This window comes from Bufo bufo, chromosome 6 (assembly GCF_905171765.1).
Source record: "Bufo bufo chromosome 6, aBufBuf1.1, whole genome shotgun sequence".
NCBI lineage: Eukaryota > Metazoa > Chordata > Amphibia > Anura > Bufonidae > Bufo > Bufo bufo.
In genome coordinates this window covers 81,301,171-81,322,524 of record NC_053394.1, presented here as the reverse complement: position 1 = coordinate 81,322,524, position 21,354 = coordinate 81,301,171, and the positions used below count along the sequence as shown (strand labels likewise).

General features: G+C 46.7%; 1 protein-coding gene across 2 annotated transcripts in view; it reads left to right on the top strand.

Annotated features, from left to right (window-relative positions):
• The window catches only part of KIF20B (kinesin family member 20B), a 146,661-nt gene that overhangs the window by 2,281 nt on the left and 123,026 nt on the right, over positions 1 to 21,354 (top strand). For both annotated transcript variants that reach the window (XM_040436643.1, XM_040436645.1), the window contains exons 2-5: positions 460 to 626; positions 8,033 to 8,122; positions 8,207 to 8,326; positions 8,410 to 8,548. In XM_040436643.1, coding sequence (XP_040292577.1) covers positions 465 to 626; positions 8,033 to 8,122; positions 8,207 to 8,326; positions 8,410 to 8,548 — 511 coding nt within the window. In that variant the 5' untranslated portion in view covers positions 460 to 464. The remainder of the gene's footprint in view (positions 1 to 459; positions 627 to 8,032; positions 8,123 to 8,206; positions 8,327 to 8,409; positions 8,549 to 21,354) is intronic.

The following is a 21,354-nucleotide window of genomic DNA, read 5'->3' as shown; positions in this document are numbered from 1 at the left end:
CACAGCCCCTATCAGACTCCCAATCGGCCTCAGATCAGACCCTTATCAGACTTGGGAGCCCCAATCAGCCTCACATTGGACCCCATAGCCCCCCCATCAGCCTCAGATCAGCTCTCTGATCAGAACGCCCCCACGTCCTTCTGACCCGGCCCCCATCAGCCATCTAATTGGACCCCTCCCTGGCCCCCATCGGCCCTCTGATCGTTAATAGGAGCATCCAAGTTTACACTGTCATTTTACAGAGGATTAGTAAATCTGCCCCTATGTGACATCCATTTATCATTTTATTTTTATTTTTTTAAAGTGACAGGAGCGATGTAAACTTGTGCCAAACATTTTTCTTTTAATGGCAGAAAACCAGGACACTTAGAGGTGTAGGATGCTGGCCATATAGCATGGAGATGTATCAGCAATGTGTTTACCAAACCTTTTTATTACTTTTTTTATTTATTTTTTTAGTAAGAATGGAGCTATTTGAAGGCAGTCGCCCCCTTCCTAGACCCTCCTATCTTGGCGTGGAAATAACCTATCCAGAAAGAGATGCCCCACAAGAGGTAGATGACATCAGAACCAACTTGTCCGAGCGGTTTTCACAGCTGGCCAACGCAGAATCGGATGCTGATCAGGTAACAATGTGGATTTCAGGTCTTTCTCATTCAATCGGCCTTCTTTAGCGTCTGTGTAGTTTTGACAGGATATGAGAAAAGTAGGAAAGTCTTCTCAGAGAATTTTGGCAAAAACTGTACAGACCGAAAATGACTATACGGTATAAAGAATTAAAGGGGTATTCCAGTTTTGCAGTTTTCAGCCTAAGTTGACAAGAAACAACACATTATCACCTACTTATAGTGATTATTGTTAATGCCTAGGTAAACCCCTTTAAGTATCACTTGGCCCTATCTGAGTCTGAACAAAAACTTTGGGTCCCTTTTTTAAATTGGATTAGATTTTTTTGCTAAAACCTGTATTGAACAGCTCCCTGACATCGTTCTTCCTGTTGCACGGTGTATTGAGCAAATTGCAGAGCCTGACTCGCCCCAGAGCTTTAAGGGTGCCTGCTTGCGATGCGGATTACCTGCATTTCTCGCCCATATTCCTTGGGGGACACAGGAAACCATGGGTATAGCTCTGCTCCCTAGGAGGCGTGACACTAAGCGAAAGCTGTAAGCCCCCTCCTCCATCAGCTATACCCTTCAGCCTGGAGAAGAGACTGCCAGTTTTTGCTTAGTGTCCAAGGAGGCAAGACACCCCCTGCTTATGCAGGGTTGTTTTCCTATGATTTTTTATTTTTACGTTATTTGTTGTTTTTTAATTCGGTTTTTTTCTACCTACAGGGACAACAGAGGCGCATTAGACCCCTCTGTTTCTCCCGGGGTTGAGTTGCGCCAGTGCCGGTAATTCCGCACTGCCGCCTCCCCCACAGAAGACAAGGTGGACCAGGGCAGCCTCGCTCCCCTGCGTCCCGCCAGCTCAGGGTCGCCCGCACGCCAAGTCCCTCCCCCGGCTTCCTGCCACTGCGGTGCCAGGAGCTGAAGGGGCGACCCCCGCTGGATGGACTGAGGGCGAAGACAGCGTATGGTGAGAGTGGCTGCTCCAGCCTCCCCTTCCTCCCTCCCACCGCTGCTACCAACATGGCCACTGCTACATTGTCCAAGGGGACCTCCACTTCACCGCCTGACCTCCACTTCACCCCCCCCCCATATCGGGACGTTACCGGGCTTAGTTGGAGGGCAGTTTATCTGGGCAAGTCCTAGAACGCTGCCTTACAGGGGACGGCTGCAGACAAGCAAGCCGCCTGCTACATCCAGGCGCGGCGGGAGCCGTTTTTCTTGGCATGAACGGCGCCATTTCATGGCCGGCACTTCAACATCCTTGGGGGTTAAAATCATTTTGCCGCGCGCGCGGCTCTGCTTCGGCTTCAGCGCGGCAGAGGGGGGGCGGAGCTTCCTTACACATTCAGCTCCGTGCCGCTGCGCTCCGCTACTTCCGGGTTCATCTCTCTGCCGTGCGATCCTGAAGCCATTCAGCTCCGTGCTGCTGCCTCTCCTCCACAGCCTCCTCAGTCTGTTCCCCTTACAGCTGCCGCTTGTATCATCCGGGTCTGGTAGGACTGTTAACCCCCTCCGTGCCACAGTACTGTTGCTTGGTTCTCACTTTAAGTGCAACATCTTTCCACCATGTCAGACCCTTCTGCAGCCGCCAAGCCATGGTACCATGCCTGTACTGCTTGTAGGGAACCCTTTCCCCGGGGGCAGTCTGATCCGCACTGTACTGCATGCCGAGCTCCACCGCAGCCTCAGTCGCCCGCTGTGTCGCTCCCTGCTTCCTCTGACCCGCCTGACTGGGCTAGATCCCTGTCCCAGGCCGTGGAAAGCCTCACTCATGTCGTGGGCCGCCTAATAGACAGGCCACCTACCCCGCAGGACGCCACTCTGACTGTCGCGCCCTCCGGGTCCACTGCTTCTGCCGCTGCAGCGGGTTCACCCTCTCCTAGTGACCCCTCCCGAGCTAGGCACTCTCAGAAGCGTATTAGAGTAGAGCGAGCCTCCTCCTCTGAGGCCTCACTCTCTCCGCCACGCGTGCGCACCCAGACGGGCCTCTCCTCTCCAAAGGATTCGCTCTCTGAAGGTGAATTGGCGGTTTCAGATTTGGAAATGGACTCGGCCCTGCCGTCCAAGCTAGCCTCAGCGATGGGCCAACTCATCTCTGATATTCGTGACACCTTTAAAGGTGCAGGATGACCCCCCTAGCTCGGACGCAGCTAGCGTCTCCTTTATCAGACCCAGGCAGGCCTCAAAAGTCTTTCCAATCCACTCTGATTTCTCCTCCGTGGTGTCTAAGGCTTGGGCTCGCCCGGACGCCCGTTTTGTCAACCCAAAGAAGCTGGACATTTGCTATCCTTTTCCAGCCGATGTCGTGGCCACCTGGTCTTCCCCACCCAAGGTGGACCCCCCTGTGGCTCGGCTGTCAAAGAACACGGCCATCGCTGTTCCCGACGGGTCCTCTCTTCAGTCAGCGGAGGACCGTCGCATGGAGACCCTTTCCAAGGGCATTTTTGCTGCCTCCGGTTCTGCTCTCAGACCGGTTTTTGCCTCTGCTTGGGCAGGGAAAGCAATCTCTGCTTGGGGTGCGCAGCTGGAACAGGAGTTGGACTCGGACGTCCCCATCTAGGACCTACGTTCCTTGGCCCAGCTTATTATTCGGGCCGGGAATTTTGTCTGTGAGGCCTCCCTTGATGCGGGAGCCCTTATTGCACGCTCCTCCGCCCTGGCAGTTGCCGTCAGGAGGGAGCTCTGGCTGAAGGTCTGGAAAGCGGACGCTGCCTCCAAACGTTCCTTGGCGGGGCTACCGTTTGCGGGTTCCCGCCTTTTCGGGGTCCGCTTAGACGAACTTATTTCAGAGGCCACGGGTGGTAAAAGCACCCATCTTCCTCAACCCCAAGCCAGGGGCGCCCCCCGCGGACGCCCTGGTGCGTCTCGTTTTCGGTCCTCCCGCAGGGCCTCTGGGGCTCCCACCACAGCTGCCGCTTCGGCTCCTCCCCAGGACAAGCGTAGGAAGCCGTTTTTTCGGGCGCAGCCATCCTGGCGCAAGCCGCAGACTGCCCGCACACCCGCAGCAAAACAGTCCTCTGCCTGAAGGCGCGCCCCCACCCACCCGGGTGGGGGGCCGGCTCCTCCTTTTCAAGGACGTCTGGATGGCTCACGTCTCCGACGTCTGGGCCCTCGAAATTGTGTCCTCCGGATACAAAATCGAATTTGCATCCTTCCCTCCGGATCGGTTCTTTCGCTCCCGCCCGCCGCGGGACCCGAAAGGCGCGGCTGCGTTCTCCGCGGCCGTTCAAGCCTTACTGGACAGGGGGGTGATTACCCCCGTTCCTCCAGAGGAAAGATTCCAAGGGTTCTACTCGAACCTCTTTGTAGTTCCCAAGAAGGGAGGTTCGGTGCGGCCCATTTTGGACCTCAAAAAGCTCAACCGTTTTCTCCTCCTTCGACGGTTTCGGATGGAGTCCCTCCGCTCCGCGGTGGCTTCCCTGGAGCAGGGAGATTTCATGTCTTCCATCGATATACAGGATGCCTACCTCCATGTTCCGGTAGCCCGGTGTCACCATCGCTTCCTTCGATTCGCCGTGGGGGACCTCCACTTCCAATTTGTCGCCCTTCCCTTTGGGCTGGCAACAGCCCCCCGGGTGTTCACCAAGGTCCTGGCCCCGGTTTTAGCCTTACTCCGTTCCAGGGGTGTTTTTCTGCTACCGTACTTGGACGATATCCTCATCAAGGCTCCGTCCCTTTCTCAAGCGGTTGCCAGCGTGGATCTCACTCTAGAGACTCTGGCGAGGTTCGGTTGGGTCATCAACTTCCCCAAGTCCTCCCTTCCCCCCTCCAGACAACTCGTCTTCCTGGGAATGCTTTTAGACACGGGAGCGGCGGAGGTACGTCTTCCCTCGGAAAAACGTCTGACCCTCCGTGGGGCGGTTCGGGGTCTCCTTCTCCACCGTCGACCGTCCTTCCGCTTCTGCATGCGGGTATTGGGGCAGATGGTTGCCTGCTTCGAGGCGATCCCATTTGCGCAGTTTCACTCCCGCCCTCTCCAGCGGGCGATCCTCTCCTCCTGGGACAAATCACCGCAGTCTCTGGATCATCCCTTCCATCTTTCGCCTCCGGTGCGGTCATCTCTCCGCTGGTGGTTACAGTCCCCTCTTCTGGGAAGGTCCTTTCTGCCACTCAACTGGTTGGTGGTTACAACCGATGCCAGTCTCTCGGGCTGGGGAGGCGTGTTTCCTCCCCGATTCGTCCAGGGCATTTGGTCTCCATCGGAGTCCAAACTCTCGATCAATGTCCTGGAACTGAGAGCGGCCCTTCTGTCTCTACGACACTGGACTCATCTGCTGAAGGGTCATCCAGTTCGTGTACAATCAGACAACGCCACGGCTGTGGCGTACATAAACCACCAGGGGGGCACTCGCAGCGCTGCTGCGATGCGGGAGGTCTCCAGCATTCTCCGTTGGGCGGAAGCCCACGTCCCGGCCCTATCTGCAATTTTTATTCCAGGGGTGGACAATTGGGCGGCGGACTTCCTCAGTCGCACCACCGTCGACCCCGGCGAGTGGTCTCTTCACCCGGAGGTATTCGAGGCCATTTGCCTTCGTTGGGGCATACCGGACGTGGACCTCATGGCCTCAAAATTCAATCACAAGGTCCCCGCCTACCTGTCCAGGGCCAGGGATCCGGGAGCTTGCGGAGCCGACGCCCTCGTTCTTCCTTGGCGAGGCTTCGCGCGCCCATACATATTCCCTCCCATCCCTCTCCTGCCCAAGGTCCTTCGGAAGATCGCGGCGGAAGGCGTCTCGGTGATTCTGGTCGCTCCGGACTGGCCCCGCCGGTCTTGGTATGCCGACCTCATGCTGCTCCTGGCAGACGCGCCCTGGCCGCTGCCCGCCAGGGAAGATCTTCTCTCTCAGGGACCGATCTTCCACCCGCGTTTAGGGTCCCTACGTTTGACGGCGTGGTTGTTGAGACCACCGTCCTGACGCGTAGGGGTTTTTCTGCGGACGTCGTCCGCACCATGATCCGCGCCCGTAAGCCGTCCTCTTCTAGGATCTATTATAGGACCTGGAGGACCTTTTTGGGGTTCTGTGCCGATCTGGGGATTCCTCCGCTCCGCTTTTCTCTCCCCACCGTTTTGTCCTTCCTGCAGAGCGGACTGGCCCAAGGTCTAGGCCTTAGTTCTTTGAAGGGTCAGGTATCTGCGCTGTCCATTTTGTTTCAGCGCCCACTGGCCCCCCTTGGTCCTGTCAAGACCTTCCTTCAGGGCGTGGCTCACGCGGTTCCCCCGTATCGCCCTCCGGTACCGCCCTGGGACCTGAACCTGGTTCTCTCAGCGCTCCAGGCTTCTCCTTTCGAGCCTCTGCGGACGGTTTCCTTGCGACTTCTGTCCTGCAAGGTTATTTTCCTTGTAGCCATCACCTCTCTTCGGAGGGTGTCCGAATTGGCTGCACTCTCCTGTCTGGAACCTTTCCTAGTGTTCCACCAGGACAAGGTGGTTCTTCGTCCGGTCCTTTCCTTCCTTCCTAAGGTGGTCTCCGCCTTTCATCTGAACGAGGACATCGTTCTCCCCTCTTTGTGTCCTTCCCCTTCCCATCCGCGGGAGAGGAAGCTTCATCGCCTGGACGTTGTCAGGGCGCTCAAGATTTACCTGGAAGTAACCAGCTCTTTCAGGCATACTGACTCGCTCTTTGTGGTCCCGGAAGGGTCGCGCAGAGGGATGGCGGCATCCAAAGTTGCTATCGCCCGTTTTGTCAAGATGGCTGTTACTGAGGCTTATCTCGCCAAGGGCAGGGTTCCTCCCCTTGGTGTTACCGCTCACTCCACTAGAGCGGTCGGGGCTTCCTGGGCTCAGAGAAATCGGGCTTCTTCGGAGCAGATTTGCAAGGCGGCCACTTGGTCCTCCTTGCACACCTTCACCAAGTTCTACAGGGTGCATACTCATGCGTCGGCTGACGCTGCTTTAGGCCGTCTGGTGTTGCAGGCGGCAGTTGATTGATGCCTCTGGTGTTGGTCTAGTTTGTTCTGGTCCCTCCCTTCTGGGACTGCTCTGGAACGTCCCATGGTTTCCTGTGTCCCCCAAGGAATATGGGCGAGAAAAGGAGACTTTTGTATTACTTACCAGTAAAGTCTCTTTCTCGCTCTTCCTTGGGGGACACAGCACCCGCCCTTCATTGGGTTACAGTTGTGGTTCCGGCTTGGTTGCCCCTGTTGGGGCTCGACAGTTCTTTTTCCGGTTGGTGGTTATCTTTCACTACTTGGACACGCAACTGGCAGTCTCTTCTCCAGGCTGAAGGGTATAGCTGATGGAGGAGGGGCTTACAGCTTTCGCTTAGTGTCACGCCTCCTAGGGAGCAGTGCTATACCCATGGTTTCCTGTGTCCCCCAAGGAAGAGCGAGAAAGAGACTTTACTGGTAAGTAATACAAGTGTCTCCTTTTTTCCCCGTGCGGAAAAACCGCAGCATAGTACCGTACCAGCAAAGTGTATGAGACTAGACAAATCTTACGTACGCTTTGCTGTTTTCTTAGGTGCAGAGATTGACCTGCAGTGTGGATTTAAAAATCTGCAGCGTGTCAATTATTGTTGTGTTTTTCTTGTGCGGATACTACACTTTTCAATGGAAGGATGAGATCTGCGGAAAATCCGCATCAAAAACACAATAAATAGTGCGGTTTTCCAGCCTCTGCTATACTCGCATTGAGGGAACCTGCACATGGCTCAGATTTTTATGCTGAAAATCCGCATAGAAGCCACAAGATCCATTTTTTTAATGCCTCCATTTAAAGGGGTATTCTCATCTTAGACATTGGGGGCATATCGCTATTGCCCCCATACCGCCTCTCCCATAGAAGTGAATGGGAGCATGCCGCGCATGCGCGGCACATGCTCCCATTCATTTCTATGGGGCAGACGGCAATAACCGAGCCAGCGACCGGCTATTTTCGGCTGCCCCATAGAAATGAATGGAGGGCGGCTGTGCATGCACAGTGCACTCTCAATTTACTTTTGGGGCTACGTTCTCGATATAGGTGCGGGTCCCTGTGGTGTGACCCGCACCTATAAGACAATGGGGGCTAATCCTAGCGATATGCCCCCATTGTCTGAGATGAGAAAACCCCTTTAAGTTCAATGTTGTGTATTGGAAAATGGGGGAAAAAAGTCTTTGTGGGGTAAAATTTTAAAAAATGCAATTCTGCCCAGGTTTTTGGGATTTTGACATCGTGGCGATCTGTGATTTCCATCAGTGACTGTGAGCCAGGACCTGGCGAATCGTTCTGTTATACCTCATCTCTGTGTAGGCTCCACTTTTGGTTCTGGCTCACAATCAATGATGGAAATTCCTGACCAAATCACTGAAGTGTGAGCTAGTCCCAATACATACTCCTGGTGTGTTGCTTGTGGCGCAGCATATCCCGGTGTATTGTAGGGCTGTATATGCAGTCGGGGCAGCAGTTGATGAATCGGCTTCTGTATATTGCTTACTTCTAGAAAAACTCATCGGATGCTAAGGAGCCCATGCAGGTTTTCCTTCGTGTGAAACCTTTTACTGGACTGGAGATTGAGCAGAAAGAGTCGCAGGTGAGTGCCGCAGAGCTGGAGGTACCCTGCCGCCATTAATGTATTGGCTCTCTGGGGCTTACTAACCACGTGGTCATTTCTTAGGATTGTGTCAGTATTCCCGACCCCTGCAGCGTGCTGGTGAAGGCTCCTCTGAGCTCCCAGGCTTGTCGGCTGAGTGACAGGAGCAGCAGTTCAGTGGCCCAGAAGTTCTCCTTTACTCATGTAAGAATCTTACTCCTAATTAATAATTATACTGTGGAAATCTGTCCTGGTTTACGTCAAATAATGGATTTCTATTTAAACAGGTCTTTGGTCCCGAAACATCTCAAACTCAGTTTTTTGAGGGCACTATAAAGAAACAAGTGATTGATTTTATGAAAGGGCAGAATCGCCTAATTTTTACGTACGGCGTTACTAATGCTGGCAAAACATTTACTTTCCAAGGTAAGACCCATGGCGGAGAAATGCTATTTATTACGGTTTCCACTTATTAAATTGACGAGAATCTGTCACCAGGTTTGTCTGAAGATACATAAAGTTGTCACATAGTTCCCATGTCATTACAGCAGGTTGACATTTGGGCCCCTTTCACGCGAGTGAGTTTTTCGTGTGGGTGCGATGCGTGAAGTTGAACGCCTAGCACCCACACTGAATCCTGACCCATTTATTTCAGTGGGTCTGTGCACGCGCATCAGTTCTGCTTTTACGTGAGAATCGCAGCATGTTCTATATTCTGCGTTTTTCCCGCAGCCCTGGCCCCATAGAAGTGAATTGGGCTTCAGTGAAAAACACATTGCATCCGGATGTAACCTGGGTGCATTGTGTTTTTCACTGATGGTTGCTAGCAGGGCTGTGGAGTCGGTAGATAAATACTCCGACTCCTCAGTTTTATGTACTTCCGACTCCTCTGTATTAATATGCGAATGTATTTTATACATTCCTTGAGGGAAAGAAACGCAACCTACCACAGGACTACTGGCTGGGAAGCCAACAGTCTACTGTATTGCACAGTTTAAGCAAAAGACAAACACAATGAAAACAAAGTTTTATTAATTTTTTTTTTATTAATCAATCAAGTGGCTGGATAGTAGCAGCAGGCATAAACATCAGGAACAGGATCTTTACCAGTTCAAAAATACAAACCACATTATTTGGTTGTTTTAGAACAAAAACAAAGCTTATCTATAATGAACCAAAAACAAAATCTGTAAAACCTAGAAATGGTTTATATTAATCTTGAAATGTAGTTATAGGCTTAGCAAATGCAAATCAATTCAATGTAGAGTTCTAAGGAAGAGAATTGCCTCTGCCAGATCCTCTTTCATAGAGGCTCTTAAGTCAGACTTTATTATTTTTAGGGCTGAAAATAATCTTTCGACACTGACTTGGGGAGAATCCCATAGTCATGTTTAAAGTTTAAGCGAACAATCGGAGTTTACAAGTTTTTATAGCCTTAGCTGAATGACAGCAGTTTTTCCAATGGTTTACAGCTTCAGTCTTGAGCTATTGGCCCTCCATTCCCTTCACTTATACAAGTGTCTCACTCTCTAGTCCTGCAAAAAACATATTTATTTAATCCCTTATCAGTGAGAGGCGAGGTTACACATGGACGCTGCGTTCCCTGTAAAAGCAGAACACAACACTATGGAAAGTATAAGTATTGCAGCTCCTAATTGTGCGTTGCGTGCCATATAGTGAAGCACATGAAAAGCATGCTTCTTCACGGTCACTTAACGTGTTCGTTTTGCGGTTACGTGAGGCACTGCATGCATTGGTCTTTATTCTTACAGTAGAGAAGTCATTAATTATAACTTTTTGTGAATTGGGACATTTAAACTTGCTTTTTTTTTTTTTTATTCCAATCTAAATTTAGTAGGAGTCGGTGCATTGTTTGCCGACTCCGACTCCAGGTACCCAAAATTTCCCCCGACTCCGACTCCTCGACTCCACAGCCCTGGTTGCTAGGAGATATTGTTTGTAAACCTTCAGTTTTTTTTTTTTTTTTTTTTCACACGCGTGAAAAACGCTTCAAAACTGATTGCACCCGCGCGGAAAAAACAAACGCTCAACGCAAATGCAGACTGAACTGAACTTGCTTGCGAAATGGTTTTAGGATTGTTTTAGAAGTCATATAACCTCTTCTGCTTGTAGTGACCTCACACGTGTTTAGTTGCTGTGTTGTTGTAACCTAGTACATAAGGCCGAAAAAAGACATCTGTCCATCCAGTTCGGCCTGTCATCCTGCAAGTTGATCCAAAAAAACAAACTGTGAGGTAGAAGCCAATTTTCCCCACTTTGGAGTCGCGAAGGAATTTTTTATTCCCCTAATCAGGCAATCAGAATAACTCCCTGGATCAACGACCCCTCTCTAGTAGCTATAGTCTGTAATATTATTACACTCCGGAAATACGTCCAGGCCCCTCTTGAATTCCTTTATTGTACTCAACATCACCACCTCCTCAGGCAGAGAGTTCCATAGTCTCACTGCTCTTACCGTAAAGAATCCTCTTCTATGTTTGTGTACAAACCTTCTTTCCTCCAGACGCAGAGGATGTCACCTAGTCACAGTCCTGGGGATAAATAGATGATGGGAGAGATCTCTGTACTGACCCCTGATATATTTATACATAGTAATTAGATCTCCCCTCAGTCGTCTTTTTTCTAGAGTAGAATGAGAAAATCCTGCTTCTCATAAAAACGTAGTTAACCTTTATTCTTCAAATAGATAAAATCCCAAAGTGACACAATGCAGACAGATTGCGCTAAAGTCAAATTGATTGACTTTAGCGTAATCTGTCTTCCTTGTGTCTCTTTTGGATTTGATCTATTTGAAGAATAAAGGTTAACTACGCTTTTATGAGAAGCAGGATTTTCTCATTCTACTTAGGATATTGTTCAGACGCCAGATCCAGGCATAGTCGTGCCTCCCAAGCACATACACAGGTGAGCGCAGCAATTTTTTAAAAAAATTATGTATATATTAGTATGTCATTCTCCATTGTAAGCACAAGATGGCGCCATCTCTTCATGGAAATTCTTGTATATAGGTTGCATTGACAAAACCATCTCTAAACGGCATTTGTTTTATACAAAGGTTTAAACCTCATTATAGCACACACTGTAGCCTATCGCCACCGCTGATTTGGCAGAAAGTGTGCAACTAATTTTGCAGCCAGTCTGTATATCCAGCAGACTGGGAAGGGCCAGTAAAGCTTTCACTTTATTTCATCATTTTAAACCATAATCCAGCCTGGTATCCAGTGTTTCGGATCATAGCATCCCGGGGATACCGTGCAGTGGTGTCCAGCAGAATGCCTGTAACTTGATGGACTGCATTATATTGTAGTTAATGTGATTCACTTGGGTTCAGCAATTCAGCTTTTTTTGTTCCTGTATTGGACCAGAAAAAATTGAATTTCGCCAGAGGTCTGAATCTAATCTTAACCACTTCACATCTGGCCCATTTGCCCCCTTCCTGACCAGGCCTAATTTAGCAAATCTGACATATCTCACTTTATGTGGTAATAACTTTGGACTGCTTTTACTTTTCCAAGCCATTCAGAGATTGTTTTCTAGTGACAGATTGTACTTCATGATGGTCATAAATTTGAGTCAATATATTTCACCTTTTATTTATGAAAAAATCCCAAATATACCAAAAGTTTCGAAAAATTAGCAATTTAAAAAATTTCTATTTCTCTGCTTTTAAAACAGAAAGGCCTCTTTCACACGGACGTCATGTTTTTTGCCCGGATAAGATGAGGGTGCGTTGTGGGAAAATGCACAATTTTTCTGCGCGAGTGCAAAACATTGTAATGCGTTTTGCACGCGCGTGAGAAAAATCGCCGTGTTTGGTACCCAAAGCCGAACTACTTCACAGAAGTTCGGGTTTGGGTTAGGTGTTCTGTAGATTGTATTATTTCCCCTTATAACATGGTTATAAGGGAAAATAATAGCATTCTGAATACAGAATACATAGTACAATAGGGCTGGAGGAGTTAAAAAAAAAAATTGAACTCGCCTTAATCCACTTGATAGCGCAGCCCGGCTTCTCTTCTGTCTTCTTCTTTGCTGTGCACAGGAATAGGACCTTTGATGATGTCACTGCTAATCACATGGTCCAATCACATGGTTCATCACCATGGTGAGGGACCATGTGATTGGATCATGTGATGTGACGTCACCACAGGTCCTTAGCCGGCAGCTCAACATTACAGAAGAAGACAGAGATCCGCAACTACGCGATCAAGTGGACTCGGTGAGTTAATTTTTTTTTAATTTTTAACCCCTCCATCACTATTTTACTTTGCATTCTGTATTCAGAATGCTATTATTTTCCCTTATAACCATGTTATAAGGGAAAATAATACAGATCGGGTTCCCATCCCGATCGTCACCTAGCAACCATGTGTGAAAATCGCACAGCATCCGCACTTGCTAAACTGCTGTAAGGGCGCATGGCGGGGCACAGAAGAAAAGGAGCGCCACATGGTTTTTGGAAAGCAGAATTTGCTGAACTGGTTTTAAGATTACAGTAGAAACTCCCAAAAAGTGACCTCATTTTGGAAACTAGGGGATAAGGTACCAGTTTTATTGGTACTATTTTTAGGTACATATAATTTTTTTGATCATTCATTATAACCCTTTATGGTGCAAGGTGACCCAAAAATTGGTTGTTTTAGCACAGTTTTTATTTTATTTATTTTAATAGCATTCACCTGAGGGGTTAGGTCATGTGACATTTTTATAGATCAGATCGTTACGGACATGGTGATACCTAATATGTATACTTTTTTCTTATTTATTTAAGTTTTAAACAATAATATCATTTTTGAAACAAAAAAATTATGTTTTAATGTGTCCATGTTCTGAGAGTTATAGTTTTTTATTTATTTTTTAAATGATTTTCTTATGTATTAGGCTCATTTTTTGCGGGATGAGGTGACTGTTTTATTGGTACCATTTTGTGGGTCATACTCCTTTTTTATCACTTGATGTTGCACTTTTTGTGATGTAAGATGACAAATGCCATTTTTTTTTTTTTTGGACAGTTTTTAGCTTTTATTTTTTATGGTGTTTATCGCACTGGCCGGATCATGTGATATATTTATAGAGCCGAATGTCACGGATGCGGCAATACCAAATAGGTCTATTTTATTTATTTTTTTCTATTTTTAACATTTTTATTTTAACTTTATTAAATTTTTTTTATTTTACACTTTAAGTCCCCCATAAGGTCATACAAGACCTCCTGGGGGACATTTAACTTCACTTTTTTTCCACTTTAGATTTTTCCTGTAACTGGGGCTGACATAGTAGCCCCAGTTACAGGGGAAGTACAGCAGAACACAACGTTGTACGGCCTCAGTGCAGGGCTGATCGAGGTCTGTGAAAGACCCGACAGCTCTTTCACTCATTCGGATACAGTGGTCACATAACCGCTGGGCCGGAACAGGAAGCGCATAGCGCTTCCTGCTCTGTATACACAGCGCTCAGCGGGCGCTGTGTATACAGCGATCTAGAAGGCAGGGACACCTGGGAACTGCCTTCTCTAAGGGTTGCCCTGCTGTCTCTGACAGCGGGCAACCCGATCTGCAACTGCACGATTAGCATGCAGCCACGATCTCTGTTTGGACGTTTATAGTCAGCGGGCGGACGGGAGGTGGTTAAAGGAGCTGTCTGACCAGTCTCGAAATCAAGGTAAAGGGATGTCATACAGGGAGATGATACCCTTTGAAACAGTCCTTGGCTTTGACTGAGGGTGCTGCCACATGTTGCATGCTGTGCTGCATTTTGGATGTGGCAAAACAAATGCATAAAATCGTGATGTTTTCGCAATAACATACCTGCGTTTATGCTGCGTTTCCTTCCAGCAAGGGAAAACGCACAGTAGTTTTGATTTACATTAATTTAAGCGTACTTTTACACTAGCGTTATTCTTTTCCTGTATTGAGTTCCATCACAGGGCCTCAATGCCGGAAAAAAAGCTTCAGTTTTAGGGTCCATTCACACGTCCGTAGTGTATTGCGGATCCGCAGTACACCCAGCCGGCACCCGCCATAGAACGTCCTATTTTTGTCTGCAATTGTGGACAAGAATAGGCAATGTTCTATTTTTTTGCGGAGCCGCGGCCCGGAAGTTCTGGGCCGTATGCATTCCATTTCCATTTTTCAGTTTTTCCGTAAAAGATAGATCATGTGCTATTATTGCCCGAAAAATCACGTTCCGTGGCTCCATTCAAGTCAATGGGTCCGCAAAAAAAACGGAACACATACGGAATGTACTCCGTATGTCTTCCGTATCCGTTCTGTTTTTGCGGAACCATCAATTGAAAATTTTAGGTCCAGTCCAATTTTTTCTATGTAATTTACTATATACTGTATATGCCATATGGAAAAACTTAACGGAACCGGAAACACTACTGAAACAAAGAACAAAAAACGGTTAAACTGATCCGGGAAAAATGGCCCACAAAACACAGAAAAAGACATACAGTCGTGTGAACGAGCCCTTAATGTAATTCAATTTTGCTGTGTGTGATTTTGCTTTTCCCTTTTTTTTTTTTGCTGGACTGAAACGCAGCATAAATATAGATATGTTGTTTTTGCCCTTGAGGACTCGCAGCTACCTTGTATTATTCAGCCATTCATCTAATTATACTTCATGGTTTCTGTATTTTCCCTGCTGCCTTGATCTTTGCCTATGGTGAAAGTTTCCAGAGCCACCAGCAACAGTTCTGAACTCCTTTTTAAAGGGGTTGTCCCACTATAACAATGCGTCACCCAACCTCTGGACAGGTGGCAAGTGTTTAATTGCTGGAGGTCCTACTATTGGCTCCCCCACCAGTGACGCCCCTTTAGATTGCCCAATTTTCAGGCAGATCGTTGCCAATGAGCGTTCATATGACCACTCGTTAGTGATAATCTGCCAGTGTAAAGGTGCCGACAATTATCCAATGAACAAGCGAAACACGAACAGCTAAATCATCATTTGCCAGCAGCAGATTGTCCTGTCTAAACATGCTGCTGGCAAACAGTGATTCTGTATGGGGACGAGAGATGGCATTAGTGATCACTCCACATACTGTGGAGGAGATCACTGCATGTAAATACAGCAAGCGTCTGCTCCATCCGGCCATGTCAAGGGGCCTTAAGGCTAGAGTGCCTCCATTGGATATGTTGTTATGGTGGGGCAGCTACTTAAAGGAGTCTTAATGATCCAATCAACAATCTACAGATTTGATCCGCTGATATATTGCTAGGAAAAAGGGAAACGTTACACTCATGGCGCAGCATGCAAATACGGAACAATTTTTAAGTACAAAAAATGTGCAACACTTAATCGGTACAATGGCTGTACAGAGTCCCTGGATGGACTAGGATAAGGGTCAACCACCCTGTAGTATTTTTGATGATGCTAGTTTAGCAGGTAAGCCATATTATATATTAGGCCTGCACAATATATCGCCAAAGCAATTGCAATAAATCGCCATATCGCAATCGCCAATTGGCCGACCCAAAAATGCTGCAATGGTAATACCATATTTTTCGCTTTATAAGACAAACTTTTTTCCCCCCAAAAGTGGGGGGGAAATGGCAGTGCGTCTTATAAAGCGATGGTTGACTTTTTACGTGGCTGACACGGATGTATCGCTGGCCGCTATGTTGCACAGCGCGGCCGGCGATACATCAGTTACAGTGCGGGGAGGGAGGAGGGGCTGGAGGCAAGTTGTTTATCTGTTCTGTGCAGTGCTATTAAGAAAATGGCAAGTTTTGTATTTTGTACTTTTGCAGTGATGCAAATATGTTATTTAATTTAGTAAAAGATGTTTTATTTTGAAAAACACTGTGCATTTCAGTTCTTGAGTTAAAGGGAACCTGTCACTGGGATTTTGGGTATAGAGCTGAGGACATGGGTTGCTAGATGGCCGCTAGCACATCCGCAATACCCAGTCCCCATAGCTCTGTGTGCTTTTATTGTATAAAAAAAATGATTTGATAGAAATGCTAATAAACCTGAGATGAGTCAGAGCTTGAAAATATGACTCTTCTCTGGTCACACAAGTAAGATATGACTCTGTTATGTTAATTTGCATATGTATCAAATCGTGTTTTTTTACACAATAAAAGCACACAGAGCTATGGGAACTGGGTATTGCGGATGTGCTAGCGGCCATCTAGCAACCCATGTCCTCAGCTCTATACCCAAAATCCTGGTGACAGGTTCCCTTTAAGCATAACTACTGTACATTTCAGCATTATCAGTAATTTGTGTGCTTTTGCCTTGAAAATCCAATCAAATAGACCTCTAGCACAATTCCCTTAAAATATTGCATCGCATATCGTTATCGCAATTTTTAGGGCCCTAATCGCAATCGCACAAATGCAGTCCTAATATATACAGTACAGACCAAAAGTTTGGACACACCTTCTCATTCAAAGAGTTTTCTTTATTTTCATGACTATGAAGGCATCAGAACTATGAATTAACACATGTGGAATTAAATACATAACAAACAAGTGTGAAACAACTGAAAATATGTCATATTCTAGGTTCTTCAAAGTAGCCACCTTTTGCTTTGATTACTGCTTTGCACACTCTTGGCATTCTCTTGATGAGCTTCAAGAGGTAGTCCCCTGAAATGGTCTTCCAACAGTCTTGAAGGAGTTCCTAGAGATGCTTAGCACTTGTTGGCCCTTTTGCCTTCACTCTGCGGTCCAGCTCACCCCAAAGCATCTCGATTGGGTTCAGGTCCGGTGACTCTGGAGGCCAGGTCATCTGGCGCAGCACCCCATCACTCTCCTTCATGGTCAAATAGCCCTTACTTTCAAAGTTTTCCCAATTTTTCGGCTGACTGACTGACCGACCTTCATTTCTTAAAGTAATGATGGCCACTCGTTTTTCTTTACTTAGCTGCTTTTTTTCTTGCAATAATACAAATTCTAACAGTCTATTCAGTAGGACTATGAGCTGTGTATCCACCTGACTTCTCCTCAACGCAACTGATGGTCCCAACCCCATTTATAAGGCAAGAAATCCCACTTATTAAACCTGACAGGGCACACCTGTGAAGTGAAAACCATTTCAGGGGACTACCTCTTGAAGCTCATCAAGAGAATGCCAAGAGTGTGCAAAGCAGTAATCAAAGCAAAAGGTGGCTACTGTGAAGAACCTAGAATATGACATATTTTCAGTTGTTTCACACTTGTTTGTTATGTATATAATTCCACTTGTGTTAATTCATAGTTTAGATGCCTTCAGTGTGAATCTACAATTTTCATAGTCATGAAAATAAAGAAAACTCTTTGAATGAGAAGGTTTGTCCAAACTTTTGGTCTGTACTGTATATAGAATAATTAGGACTGCATGATATGGGAATTTTGATATATATATATATATATATATATATATATATATATATATATATATAATTAGTTACAAGGAGCTTGGGTTGCCCTGCGAGCTGCTTTGCTTGCCTTGATTCTGTAGAGTTATTTCTTTCTTTTTCCTTTCTCACTGCGAAAACTGAGAGTAGATCTGACATTTGTTACAGTGTGATGTAGCTTGTTAGATCAAACAAGGTAATTTATCTGTAAGCCGAGCTGTAAAGTGAACTTATTTAAAGCCTTCTTTGTGGAGCTCAGCTACAAACCGTACAATCGGCTTCTTAAATGATCCAACAGAGGGCTGTTATTCGGAGGCCAGAAATCGTCTCCTTGGCCTCTGGCAGCTTTTCATTCATTGACGCTTGCTGTAGTTTTCGATATTTCATCACTTCTTGCTTATTATGTACTGACAACTGCCGTTATTTACAGTTCGTTTTTGCTGAGAACTTTTTATGGTTGGATGCTGTTAGAATCTGAACTTTACTGCCCTTTTGCAATAAGAATTTAATAAAGGTTCTGTTAACTTTTGATTTGTCCTGTATGTGTCTGGGTATATTGATCTAGTAATAGTGTCTGAATAGTAGGTCACATTGAATAACCGGCTAACCTGTTACATGTGCGCTGAAGACATCCGTGTTGGTCCCATGTTCACATGTGCCTGCATCGCTGAGAAAAATGAAGTTTTCATATATGCAAATAAGCCTCTAGGAGCAATGGCAACGCCCCTGTTGCTCCTAGAGGCTCATTTGCATATATTAAAACTTCATTTTTCTCAGCAATGCGGGCACATATGAACATGGGACCAACACAGATGTCTTCAGCTGCCAAGCGCACATGTAACAGGTCAGCCAGTTTCATAGGTACAAATCTGCTGACAGATTCCCTTTTAGAACTGGAGTGCTCTACAATCATAGATACAGATATTGGTAGACACGCAGGCGGCATTATGCTAATGAGGACATCAGCACAGGTCTTAGCGTCCCTTTAGATGTGACAATACAGCAGGGGATTGTCAGGAAGAAAGCCTTTCTTCCCGGCAATCACCTGCTCGTCAGTGGAGAAGACATTTACATGCAACAATCTCCTTATGTGACTGTCCAGCAGCTGTATCCCCATTGTGCAGTTAGTCCTCTTCATGCCTGGTGTCTACAAATGTAAGTTCTTGAATTATTGTCCTGAAGATTGGAGTTGTTTTTTTGGCAGTTGTCCCTCCTCTGCTTCCTGTCCTGTTTCTCTTCATTTCTCCATATTGGCTTGAAAAGCCCTGTTACATTTATCATTGACTAAAAAAATAACACTTTTCTTATTTCGTGTTTCTCTAAAGTAAATATAGTTGGCGCACAACTCTGAGACTGAAGTGCCTCTATAACGCCTTAGTGATGTAACCATTTTTAGCCTTAAAGGGTTTCTGTTAGCAGAAACGGAGGCATTAAGGCTACTTTCACACTTGCGGCAGAGAGATCCGGCAGAGAGACTGGCAAAATGTATGCTAACTGATGGCATTAGTAAGACTGATCAGGATCCTGATCAGTCTTAAAAATGCCTGATCAGTCGAAAAAATGCATTGAAATGCCGGATCCGTCTTTCCGGTGTCATCCGGCAAAAACGGATCCGGCATTTATTTTTTCACCTTTTTTTTTAGTCTGCGCATGCGCATACCGGAAGGACGGATCCGGCACTAATACATTCCTATGGAAAAAAAATTCTGGATCCGGCGTTCAGGCTAGTCTTCAGTTTTTTTTAGCCGGAGATAAAACCGTAGCATGCTACGGTTCTCTCTTTTGCCTGATCAGTCAAAACGACTGAACTGAAGACATCCTGATGCAAACTGAACGGATTACTCTCCATTCAGAATGGATGGGGATATGCCTGATCAGTTCTTTTCCGGTATAGAGCCCCAGTGACGGAACTCTATGCCGGAAAAGAACAACGCAAGTGTGAAAGTAGACTAACCTGGTTGACATTAGCGATGTGCTAATGTCAGCTGAACAGAACTATCTTAGTCCCATCTCACTATGTGCTGCAGTTAATAACAAAAAGTAACTTTTATTATATGCAAATGAGCCTGAGGGGGCGTTTCTCCTGCTCCTAGAGGCTGCATTCTTCCACCTCTGGCCACGCCCAGTTAGACTTGATGGACATAGCTAGGCAGAGTACACGTCATCCTCCCTGGCCCTGAGTTTGAGTGAAATCTTCAGCCTTTTATTATGCAGCACAGGCATATTGACGAAAGGATGGTAGCCGGCTGGGTACTTCCCTACTCCGCCTGAGCCGCATACATCACAGTATACCTTCCCCTCGGCATCGCTCTTCTTCCGGGTGTACTATGATGTATGTGGCGAGCATCCTATCTTCGCTAAGCCTCCTTGACGAGTTTTTTTTTTGTTTGTTTAGGAACCACTTTCGTGTCCATATAGTGTACATTTTATTTTTAGCAATTTTAACATTAGTTTGTGGGATTTATTTTTACAGCATTGACTGTATGGTGTAAATAAAATGGTAACTTTATTCTGTGGATCACTACGATTATTATGTTGCCAAATTTTATATATTTTTATATATATTTTTTTAATTCTCTCCTCTGCAGCCTGTCAGCTGCCCCTCTTCCTACAGGCTGACTGAGATCACAGGCAGCCGAAAAGGGGGGTGGGCTGCCTTAACCCCTCATATATTGGGATAATGAGAAGCTAGAAACATGGTTCTGGTCTTGTTTGAAAACGGACAATATCAGCTTCAGCGCAAGCATTAAAGGGGTTGTCCGGGTTCAGAGCTGAACGCGGACAAACCTCCATTTTTACCCAGGCACCCCCCTGACTTGAGCATCGGAGCAGTTCATGCTCCGATGCTCTCCTTTGCCCTGCGCTAAATCGCTCAGGGCAAAGGCTCTTTTGTTTACAATAACACACTGCCGGGCGGAGGCTTCTGCCCAGCAGTGTGTTTGGTGACGTCACTGGCTCTGATGGGCGGGATTTAGCGCTGCCCTAGCTGTTTTACTGGCTAGAGCAGTGCTAAAGCCCGCCCATCAGTGCCGGTGACGTCACCGGGCTCCCTCAGCAGCGGGAAGAAGAGGCTTCAGCTCGCCTGCAAGAGACCCGGTATGTCACTGAGTATGAGAAAACTTCCGGCTAAGAATTTCCTATATGTAAACGGGGCTTCAGAAATATGTGGCAAAGGTAGGACATGTATGTCACTCTAGTACGATTACACCAATGTCCCCAATCCCGGACAACCCCTTTAACTGCTTGCCGCCACTGTAACGCAGATAGGTGTCCGGGCGGCAGCGCTCTCAGGTCTCAGCGACGCCTATTGGCGTCATCTCGTGAGACCCGAGATTTTGCGTGAACGCACGCATATGCGCGCGTGTTCACAGCGCCATGCAGCTCTGAAGTTAAACTTGTGACAATTTTTTTTTTTTTACATGAACTCACCATACCCCTCACGGAATATTTTGGGGTGTCTTCTTTCTAAAATGGGGTCACTTGTGGGGTATTTATACTGCCCTGGCATTTTAGGGGCCCTAAAGCGTGAGAAGTGCTCTGTGAAATCCTAAAAGTACTCATTGGAATTTGGGCCCCTTTGCGCACCTAGGCTGCAAAAAAGTGTCACACGTGGTATCGCCGTACTTAGAAGAAGTAGGGCAATGTGTTTTGGGGTGTATTTTTACATATACCCGTACTGTGTGTGAGAAATATCTCTGTAAATGACAACTTTGTATAAAAAAATTTAAAAAGTTATTTACAAAGTTGTCAATTTACAGAGATATTTCTCTCACCCAGCATGGGTATATGTAAAAATACACCCCAAAACACATTGCTCTACTTCTTCTGAGTACGGCGATACCACATGTGACACTTTTTTGCAGCC